An 11,264-nucleotide genomic window follows, 5' to 3' on the forward strand; every position below is an offset into this window, starting at 1 on the left:
TGAATAGCAGGGTCTCAGTTAGGGTTTATCTCAGTTGAATAGCAGGGTCTCAGTTAGGGTTTATCTCAGTTGAATAGCAGGGTCTCAGTTAGGGTTTATCTCAGTTGAATAGCAGGGCCTCAGTTAGGGTTTATCTCAGTTGAATAGCAGGGTCTCAGTTAGGGTTTATCTCAGTTGAATAGCAGGGTCTCAGTTAGGGTTTATCTCAGTTGAATAGCAGGGTCTCAGTTAGGGTTTATCTCAGTTGAATAGCAGGGCCTCAGTTAGGGTTTATCTCAGTTGAATAGCAGGGCCTCAGTTAGGGTTTATCTCAGTTGAATAGCAGGGTCTCAGTTAGGGTTTATCTCAGTTGAATAGCAGGGCCTCAGTTAGGGTTTATCTCAGTTGAATAGCAGGGTCTCAGTTAGGGTTTATCTCAGTTCAATAGCAGGGCCTCAGTTAGGGTTTATCTCAGTTGAATTGCAGGGTCTCAGTTAGGGTTTATCTCAGTTGAATAGCAGGGTCTCAGTTAGGGTTTATCTCAGTTGAATAGCAGGGCCTCAGTTAGGGTTTATCTCAGTTGAATAGCAGGGTCTCAGTTAGGGTTTATCTCAGTTGAATAGCAGGGTCTCAGTTAGGGTTTATCTCAGTTGAATAGCAGGGTCTCAGTTAGGGTTTATCTCAGTTCAATAGCAGGGCCTCAGTTAGGGTTTATCTCAGTTGAATAGCAGGGTCTCAGTTAGGGTTAATAAAGTCATAAACTCTCAGACCCACTTCATTTTATTTATTTTGCTGCTTATAAAAACACATAGAAATTCACTTTAATAAAAAACAGTTTCCAACACACGGATTAAAGTCTTTAGATCATTAAGATAAAACACTTTAACAATAATTAGACCTTTGTTCTGATTGGCTCAAACATCCTGAAAACGTTATACAAAACATTTAAACTAAATCATTCAAAGCTCGTCACCGTGAATCCAGTGTCAATAAAGTTTTCATTGCAAACTGGTTCTTCTTCTGTGGTTTCTGAACGTCCAATCGCAGAGCTCCACACGGCCCTGGCCCCGCCTCCAAAACACAGACTCCAAAAAAAACCTGAAGTTTAGAAACCACAGAAGAAGACCAGAGATCAACCTGAAGAAGAGGGGGGAGGAAGACAATGAGGGAGAGGATGAGGAGGGGGAGGAGCATGAGGAGGAGGAGGCACTAAGCAGAAGGTCACTCTGGTTAATAAATGGTCCACAGGAGGCACGTAAACAGGAGCTGCAGTTTGAAATCATCAGGAAGAAGAAGAAGGCACGACTGACAGAAGACATGTCCAAGAACAGCTGACGAGGCCCAGCCCCATGCAGGTGAGGCTTCAGTAGCTGAATTTGACCTTTTCGATGTCAGAGATCAGAGTCCTGGCCAGGTAGATCCCTACCATCTGAAAACAGGGAAACACAAGTACATGTATAAGGGTGAGTATGAGTGTTAGGCTGGTTATGAGGGTTAGGGTTAGTATAATGGTGAGTGTGAGTATGAGGGTGAGGTTGAGTATGAGGGTGAGTACCTGCAGCAGGGAGATGACGATGAAGACGATGGCCACTGTGTACAGGTTTCCAGGTAACCAATCCTCCAGAGCAGAGATACAGCCTTTAGTGTAGATGTGCTCACTCCATTCTATCTGTGCGCACACACACACACACACACACACACACACACACACACACACACAGTTACTTCCCAGTGTTACAAAAAGGAAGTTACATTAGCAGAACAGGAAATGACATCACCTTGTTTAGTATGTTTCTCACGTCGTAGCCGCACTGAGTGTTCACCACTGAGTCCTGAAACAGACGGTGTAAAGAGTTACTCCTCTAACAGACGAGTCAGCCCTCTAACAGACGAGTCACTCCTCTAACAGACGAGTCACTCCTATAACAGACGAGTCACTCCTCTAACAGACGAGTCACTCCTCTAACAGACGAGTCAGCCCTCTAACAGACGAGTCACTCCTATAACAGACGAGTCAGCCCTCTAACAGACGAGTCACTCCTCTAACAGACGAGTCACTCCTCTAACAGACGAGTCACTCCTCTAACAGACAAGTCAGCCCTCTAACAGACGAGTCACTCCTCTAACAGACGAGTCACTCCTCTAACAGACGAGTCAGCCCTCTAACAGACGAGTCAGCCCTCTAACAGACGAGTCACTCCTCTAACAGACGAGTCACTCCTCTAACAGACGAGTCAGCCCTCTAACAGACGAGTCAGCCCTCTAACAGACGAGTCACTCCTCTAACAGACGAGTCACTCCTCTAACAGACAAGTCAGCCCTCTAACAGACGAGTCACTCCTCTAACAGACGAGTCACTCCTCTAACAGACGAGTCACTCCTCTAACAGACGAGTCAGCCCTCTAACAGACGAGTCAGCCCTCTAACAGACGAGTCACTCCTCTAACAGACGAGTCAGCCCTCTAACAGATGAGTCAGCCCTCTAACAGACGAGTCACTCCTCTAACAGACGAGTCAGCCCTCTAACAGACGAGTCAGCCCTCTAACAGACGAGTCACTCCTCTAACAGACGAGTCACTCCTCTAACAGACGAGTCAGCCCTCTAACAGACGAGTCAGCCCTCTAACAGACGAGTCACTCCTCTAACAGACGAGTCAGCCCTCTAACAGACGAGTCACTCCTCTAACAGACGAGTCACTCCTCTAACAGACGAGTCAGCCCTCTAACAGACGAGTCAGCCCTCTAACAGACGAGTCAGCCCTCTAACAGACGAGTCACTCCTCTAACAGACGAGTCACTCCTCTAACAGACGAGTCAGCCCTCTAACAGACGAGTCACTCCTATAACAGACGAGTCACTCCTCTAACAGACGAGTCAGCCCTCTAACAGACGAGTCCCTCCTCTAACAGACGAGTCACTCCTCTAACAGACGAGTCAGCCCTCTAACAGACGAGTCACTCCTCTAACAGACGAGTCACTCCTCTAACAGACGAGTCACTCCTCTAACAGACGAGTCACTCCTCTAACAGACGAGTCAGCCCTCTAACAGACGAGTCACTCCTCTAACAGACGAGTCACTCCTCTAACAGACGAGTCAGCCCTCTAACAGACGAGTCACTCCTCTAACAGACGAGTCACTCCTCTAACAGACGATTCACTCCTCTAACAGACGAGTCAGCCTTCTAACAGACGGTGAGTGGGATGATCTACAGGTAGCTGTGTGATGATCTACAGGTAGCTGTGGTGATCTACAGGTAGCTGTGGTGATCTACAGGTAGCTGTGATGATCTACAGGTAGCTGGGATGATCTACAGGTAGCTGTGGGATGATCTACAGGTAGCTGTGTGATGATCTACAGGTAGCTGTGTGATGATCTACAGGTAGCTGTGTGATGATCTCCAGGTAGCTGTGTGATGATATACAGGTAGCTGTGTGATGATCTCCAGGTAGCTGTGTGATGATCTACAGGTAGCTGTGTGATGATCTACAGGTAGCTGTGTGATGATATACAGGTAGCTGTGTGATGATCTCCAGGTAGCTGTGTGATGATCTACAGGTAGCTGTGTGATGATCTACAGGTAGCTGTGTGATGATATACAGGTAGCTGTGTGATGATCTACAGGTAGCTGTGTGATGATCTACAGGTAGCTGTGATGATCTACAGGTAGCTGTGTGATGATCTACAGGTAGCTGTGATGATCTACAGGTAGCTGTGGTGATCTACAGGTAGCTGTGATGATCTACAGGTAGCTGTGATGATCTACAGGTAGCTGTAGGATGATCTACAGGTAGCTGTAGGATGATCTACAGGTAGCTGTGATGATCTACAGGTAGCTGTGTGATGATCTACAGGTAGCTGTGTGATGATCTACAGGTAGCTGTGTGATGATCTACAGGTAGCTGTGGTGATCTACAGGTAGCTGTGGTGATCTACAGGTAGCTGTGGTGATCTACAGGTAGCTGTGGTGATCTACAGGTAGCTGTGTGATGATCTACAGGTAGCTGTGGTGATCTACAGGTAGCTGTGGTGATCTACAGGTAGCTGTGATGATCTACAGGTAGCTGTGTGATGATCTACAGGTAGCTGTGTGATAATCTACAGGTAGCTGTGATGATCTACAGGTAGCTGTGGTGATCTACAGGTAGCTGTGATGATCTACAGGTAGCTGTGATGATCTACAGGTAGCTGTGATGATCTACAGGTAGCTGTGGTGATCTACAGGTAGCTGTGATGATCTACAGGTAGCTGTGGGATGATCTACAGGTAGCTGTGTGATGATCTACAGGTAGCTGTGTGATGATCTACAGGTAGCTGTGTGATGATATACAGGTAGCTGTGTGATGATCTCCAGGTAGCTGTGTGATGATATACAGGTAGCTGTGTGATGATCTCCAGGTAGCTGTGTGATGATCTACAGGTAGCTGTGTGATGATCTACAGGTAGCTATGTGATGATCTACAGGTAGCTGTGATGATCTACAGGTAGCTGTGATGATCTACAGGTAGCTGTGTGATGATCTACAGGTAGCTGTGATGATCTACAGGTAGCTGTGATGATCTACAGGTAGCTGTGTGATGATCTACAGGGAGCTGTGTGATGATCTCCAGGTAGCTGTGATGATCTACAGGTAGCTGTGTGATGATCTACAGGTAGCTGTGTGATGATCTCCAGGTAGGTGTGATGATCTCCAGGTAGCTGTGTGATGATCTACAGGTAGCTGTGATGATCTCCAGGTAGCTGTGTGATGATCTACAGGTAGCTGTGATGATCTACAGGTAGCTGTGATGATCTACAAGTAGCTGTGATGATCTACAGGTAGCTGTGTGATGATCTACAGGTAGCTGTGTGATGATCTCCAGGTAGCTGTGTGATGATCTACAGGTAGCTGTGTGATGATCTACAGGTAGCTGTGTGATGATCTACAGGTAGCTGTGTGATGATCTACAGGTAGCTGTGTGATGATCTACAGGTAGCTGTGTGATGATCTACAGGTAGCTGTGTGATGATCTACAGGTAGCTGTGTGATGATCTACAGGTAGCTGTGTGATGATCTACAGGTAGCTGTGTGATGATCTACAGGTAGCTGTGTGATAATCTACAGGTAGCTGTGATGATCTACAGGTAGCTGTGTGATGATCTACAGGTAGCTGTGTGATGATCTACAAGTAGCTGTGATGATCTACAGGTAGCTGTGATGATCTCCAGGTAGCTGTGTGATGATCTACAGGTAGCTGTGATGATCTACAGGTAGCTGTGTGATGATCTACAGGTAGCTGTGTGATGATCTACAGGTAGCTGTGTGATGATCTACAGGTAGCTGTGTGATGATCTACAGGTAGCTGTGTGATGATCTACAGGTAGCTGTGTGATGATCTACAGGTAGCTGTGTGATGATCTACAGGTAGCTGTGTGATGATCTACAGGGAGCTGTGTGATGATCTCCAGGTAGCTGTGATGATCTACAGGTAGCTGTGTGATGATCTACAGGTAGCTGTGTGATGATCTCCAGGTAGCTGTGATGATCTACAGGTAGCTGTGTGATGATCTACAGGTAGCTGTGATGATCTCCAGGTAGCTGTGTGATGATCTACAGGTAGCTGTGATGATCTACAAGTGATCTACAGGTAGCTGTGATGATCTACAGGTAGCTGTGGGATGATGTACGGGTAGATGAGTGATTGGATGCAGTTCAGCTGATAGTCGGGACTCACTGAGGGGTCGGCGTTGCAGCAGGAGAAAGGGACCCCACACTTTTCTCTGCTGCGATGCGTCCCGTTGCAGCTGAAATACACATTCAGGTCCCAGTCGTCCGGTTCCTGCGCTCCACAGCAGTGGTTCTGTAGAAGAAAGCAGAAGCTGAGGGTTCCTGCGGAGGTTCAGTTGGAGAACAACAGATCTTTACTCAGAGAGCTTCAGTTAACAGCCATTACCATCCTCTGCAGGGAGTCGATGAGGTTCTGGAGGTCAATGTCATCTCTGTACGCTTTGACATTAGCCAGGAAGAAGTCGTTGATCCATTCTCTGACCTGACTCTGGAAAACCACAGCTAGCACCGCCACTGTTAGCTCCAGCACGAAGATGAAGCCGATCACACCCGAAAACTGTCCGAGGAACACCAACACCACTCCAACATTTACCGTACAAACTCTAACAGACGGATGTTTCTAAAGTACAAACTCTAACAGACGGATGTTTCTAAAGTACAAACTCTAACAGACGGATGTTTCTAACGTACAAACTCTAACAGACGGATGTTTCTAAAGTACAAACTCTAACAGACGGATGTTTCTAAAGTACAAACTCTAACAGACGGATGTTTCTAACGTACAAACTCTAACAGACAGATGTTTCTAAAGTACAAACTCTAACAGACGGATGTTTCTAAAGTACAAACTCTAACAGACGGATGTTTCTAAAGTACAAACTCTAACAGACAGATGTTTCTAAAGTACAAACTCTAACAGACAGATGTTTCTAAAGTACAAACTCTAACAGACGGATGTTTCTAAAGTACAAACTCTAACAGACAGATGTTTCTAAAGTACAAACTCTAACAGACGGATGTTTCTAACGTACAAACTCTAACAGACGGATGTTTCTAAAGTACAAACTCTAACAGACGGATGTTTCTAAAGTACAAACTCTAACAGACAGATGTTTCTAAAGTACAAACTCTAACAGACGGATGTTTCTAAAGTACAAACTCTAACAGACGGATGTTTCTAAAGTACAAACTCTAACAGACAGGATGTTTCTAAAGTACAAACTCTAACAGACGGATGTTTCTAAAGTACAAACTCTAACAGACAGATGTTTCTAAAGTACAAACTCTAACAGACGGATGTTTCTAAAGTACAAACTCTAACAGACGGATGTTTCTAAAGTACAAACTCTAACAGACGGATGTTTCTAAAGTACAAACTCTAACAGACGGATGTTTCTAAAGTACAAACTCTAACAGACGATGTTTCTAAAGTACAAACTCTAACAGACGGATGTTTCTAAAGTACAAACTCTAACAGACGATGTTTCTAAAGTACAAACTCTAACAGACGGATGTTTCTAAAGTACAAACTCTAACAGACGGATGTTTCTAAAGTACACACTCTAACAGACGGATGTTTCTAAAGTACAAACTCTAACAGACGGATGTTTCTAAAGTACAAACTCTAACAGACAGATGTTTCTAAAGTACAAACTCTAACAGACAGATGTTTCTAAAGTACAAACTCTAACAGACGGATGTTTCTAAAGTACAAACTCTAACAGACGGATGTTTCTAAAGTACAAACTCTAACAGCTGATGTTTCTAAAGTACAAACTCTAACAGACGGATGTTTCTAAAGTACAAACTCTAACAGACTGATGTTTCTAAAGTACAAACTCTAACAGACAGATGTTTTCTAAAGTACAAACTCTAACAGACTGATGTTTTAAAGTACAAACTCTAACAGCTGATGTTTCTAAAGTACAAACTCTAACAGACGGATGTTTCTAAAGTACAAACTCTAACAGACTGATGTTTCTAAAGTACAAACTCTAACAGACAGATGTTTCTAAAGTACAAACTCTAACAGACGGATGTTTCTAAAGTACAAACTCTAACAGACGGATGTTTCTAACGTACAAACTCTAACAGACGGATGTTTCTAAAGTACAAACTCTAACAGACGGATGTTTCTAAAGTACAAACTCTAACAGACAGATGTTTCTAACGTACAAACTCTAACAGACGGATGTTTCTAAAGTACACACTCTAACAGCTGATGTTTCTAAAGTACAAACTCTAACAGACAGATGTTTCTAACGTACAAACTCTAACAGACGGATGTTTCTAAAGTACAAACTCTAACAGACAGATGTTTCTAAAGTACAAACTCTAACAGACGGATGTTTCTAAAGTACAAACTCTAACAGACTGATGTTTCTAAAGTACAAACTCTAACAGACGGATGTTTCTAACGTACAAACTCTAACAGACGGATGTTTCTAAAGTACAAACTCTAACAGACGGATGTTTCTAAAGTACAAACTCTAACAGACGGATGTTTCTAAAGTACAAACTCTAACAGACGGATGTTTCTAAAGTACAAACTCTAACAGACGGATGTTTCTAAAGTACAAACTCTAACAGACAGATGTTTCTAAAGTACAAACTCTAACAGACGGATGTTTCTAAAGTACAAACTCTAACAGACGGATGTTTCTAACGTACAAACTCTAACAGACGGATGTTTCTAACGTACAAACTCTAACAGACAGATGTTTCTAAAGTACAAACTCTAACAGACGGATGTTTCTAAAGTACAAACTCTAACAGCTGATGTTTCTAAAGTACAAACTCTAACAGACAGATGTTTCTAAAGTACAAACTCTAACAGACGGATGTTTCTAAAGTACAAACTCTAACAGACAGATGTTTCTAAAGTACAAACTCTAACAGCTGATGTTTCTAAAGTACAAACTCTAACAGACGGATGTTTCTAACGTACAAACTCTAACAGACGGATGTTTCTAACGTACAAACTCTAACAGACAGATGTTTCTAAAGTACAAACTCTAACAGACGGATGTTTCTAAAGTACAAACTCTAACAGACGGATGTTTCTAACGTACAAACTCTAACAGACGGATGTTTCTAAAGTACAAACTCTAACAGACAGATGTTTCTAAAGTACAAACTCTAACAGACAGATGTTTCTAAAGTACAAACTCTAACAGACAGATGTTTCTAAAGTACAAACTCTAACAGACAGATGTTTCTAAAGTACAAACTCTAACAGACAGATGTTTCTAAAGTACAAACTCTAACAGACAGATGTTTCTAAAGTACAAACTCTAACAGACAGATGTTTCTAAAGTACAAACTCTAACAGACGGATGTTTCTAAAGTACAAACTCTAACAGACGGATGTTTCTAAAGTACAAACTCTAACAGACGGATGTTTCTAAAGTACAAACTCTAACAGACGGATGTTTCTAAAGTACAAACTCTAACAGACGGATGTTTCTAACGTACAAACTCTAACAGACGGATGTTTCTAACGTACAAACTCTAACAGACGGATGTTTTTAACCTACGTACAAACTTCAGCAGACAGATGTTTTCTCTCAGAGCTCCCACGCAGCCGGCGAAGCCCAGGATGAACGTCACTCCTCCAACGACCAGAACCAGCCAGACAGGGTCAAACCCGTGAAGCCGGGTCACCTGGGTCAAATCCAGCAGGACTCCCTGTAAACCACAACACGCTCAATATCATGTGATAACATTTATATTTGTAATCTTTGAGATTACATTAAATAATATGATTTCATATGTCGTTTTTCTTTTGGGATAAGCTGCATAAATGAGTCAATTAGATAAGAGATAAAGTCGGTTTCTTCATTTCATAGTTAATATTATTTCTGAGATTGTTTGGCACCTTTTCGCTCCACGCCCAGAAACCAGCGGCGATAAAAGCGGCTCCTGCCAGCTGCAACAGAAACATCCCAGAGATTAGCCAGGCCCACAAACAGAAACACGGGCTGAGGGAACGTCTGGTAAACATGTGAACAGGTGTACATGTGAAGAGGTTAAGAGGTGAATAGTTGTATATGTGAAGAGGTTAAGAAGTAAACAGGTGTACATGTGAATGAGGTACATGTGAACAGGTGTACGTGTGGACAGGCGTATATGTGAACAGGTGTACATGTGAAGAGGTTAAGAGGTGAACATGTGAAGATGTGTAAATGTAAACAGGTGTAAATTTGAACAGGTGTACATGTGAACAGGTGTATTTGTAAACAGGTGTACAATTAAACAGGTGTACATGAGAAGAGGATAAGAGGTGAACATGTGTACATGTAAAGAGCTTATGAGGTGAACAGGTGAAGAGGTTTACATGTGAAGAGGCGAACAGGGGAAGAGGTGTACCTGAACTGGTGTACATGTGAACAGCTGTATATGTAAACAAGTGTACATGTGAACTAGTGTACATGTGAACATGTGTATATGTAAACAAGTGTACATGTGAACTAGTGTACATGTGAACATGTGTATATGTAAACAAGTGTACATGTGAACAGGTGAAAATGTGAAGAGGTGAAAATGTGAACAGGTGTACAAGAGTTACTCACCCAGAAGATGATGTTGTAGCTGAACATGAGGTATTTGTAGCAGCAGCTGACCTCAGCACTGTCATATCGATAGTAATACATCTGTCACAACAAACAGCAGATATTAATAGGGATGCACCAATACCACTATTTTTCAGGCCGTGTACAAGCCCAAGTACTTATGTGCGTATTTGCCAATACCGATATGAATACTTCATAACACCGTTACAGCTTGACATTTCACCCCTCCTCTCGACAATCTTACAGATCTTATTGCTAGGCTTAGTTAATTACACAATTTGGACATTATAGAGGTAAATAATGCTTGATAACAAACTGCTGCTAACACAATAATGACCGTTTCTGAGGAGGATCAAGGGACGGAAGGAGAAATTGTTGGACGTCAGAGACATCAACAGAACATGTTTCATTACCGATTCTCCCTGTCAGCAGTTGTCTGTGTTCCTCTGATAAACCGTTCACTGCTCAGGGTACCGAATGCCAACCGTTAGTGACAGTTTTCTGAGGAGTCAGTTTGTTTCGAGACCGGAAACACAGCTAACAGGCTAATGCTAACTGAGAGAGACAGACCGGAAACACAGAAAGTCTCTCCTCAGATATAACACATGTCTTTATGTATATATTTGTGTATGACTATAAACTCTGTAATAAAGAATTAAGTCAATCGAACCTCCTCCTTCTTCTTCTTCTTCTTCTTCTCCTTCTTCTTCTTCTTCTTCTTCTTCTTCTGAAAACAATTTCTTCAGGAACAAAAACAGTCTTTTTGCGCCGTTATGCGCGGAACCCGGTGCTTGCCCCCCTCCCCCCGGTCGGGGTTTTGGGGTAGGGTAGGGCCAATGCCTTTTTAAAAGGCTTTTTAAAATATGTGAATGTCCGTTATCCTCAGGGTCGTGGAGGTAACGCCCCCAGCGGGAGAGCCCCAAATTTCTCTTTCCTGGCCACTTTAAACCACTCTGATGGGGGATTAAAAGCGCCCCCAGGCCAGCGAAGAGTTTAATCCCCACCTGGTCCGGTCAAAACCCCGGTTTTCCCCGCTGGGTCCCGGAAAACCCCCTGGGAGGGCCCCCAGGTGGCACCCTCATAGGTCCCCGAACCCCCTCAACTTTTCAGAAAGGGCGGGTTGAAGATGGCGCCGGGAGGCTCCGTGTCTCGGCCCCTCCCAACCCAA

The 11,264-nt window shown here is 43.4% G+C and overlaps 1 protein-coding gene across 3 annotated transcripts; it reads right to left on the bottom strand.

The window, feature by feature from the left end:
- Positions 1-741: 741 nt before the first annotated feature.
- Positions 742-10,836, bottom strand: tspan14 (tetraspanin 14). Of its 3 annotated transcripts, none has more exons than XM_063875114.1 (9): positions 10,767-10,836; positions 10,097-10,177; positions 9,403-9,453; positions 9,066-9,212; positions 5,911-6,081; positions 5,692-5,817; positions 1,758-1,811; positions 1,535-1,644; positions 742-1,408 (listed from the first exon to the last, which is right to left on the bottom strand). In XM_063875114.1, the coding sequence occupies exons 2-9, from the start codon at positions 10,175-10,177 to the stop codon at positions 1,402-1,404; spliced, it is 747 nt and encodes a 248-aa protein (XP_063731184.1). In that variant the 5' UTR covers positions 10,767-10,836; the 3' UTR covers positions 742-1,401. The 3 variants fall into 3 exon arrangements, with proteins under 3 accessions (XP_063731184.1, XP_063731182.1, XP_063731183.1); XM_063875112.1 differs by having other exon boundaries at positions 1,535-1,648; XM_063875113.1 differs by lacking the exon at positions 10,767-10,836 and adding an exon at positions 10,510-10,676 and having other exon boundaries at positions 1,535-1,648.
- Between the last annotated feature and the right edge of the window lie 428 nt (positions 10,837-11,264).

Source organism: Eleginops maclovinus, chromosome 22 (assembly GCF_036324505.1).
Source record: "Eleginops maclovinus isolate JMC-PN-2008 ecotype Puerto Natales chromosome 22, JC_Emac_rtc_rv5, whole genome shotgun sequence".
Classification (NCBI taxonomy): Eukaryota; Metazoa; Chordata; class Actinopteri; order Perciformes; family Eleginopidae; genus Eleginops; species Eleginops maclovinus.

Bases quoted from the DNA above. Each gene is read 5' to 3' on its own strand.
- tspan14 (XM_063875112.1), bottom strand. From the start codon at position 10,177: ATGTATTACTATCGATATGACAGTGCTGAGGTCAGCTGCTGCTACAAA. The intron at 6,082-9,065 runs GTACGTAGGTTA...TTCCTCGGACAG, and splicing joins ACATCTGTCTGCTGAAGTTT to TTTTCGGGTGTGATCGGCTT. The intron at 5,818-5,910 runs GTAATGGCTGTT...TTTCTTCTACAG, and splicing joins TCGACTCCCTGCAGAGGATG to AACCACTGCTGTGGAGCGCA.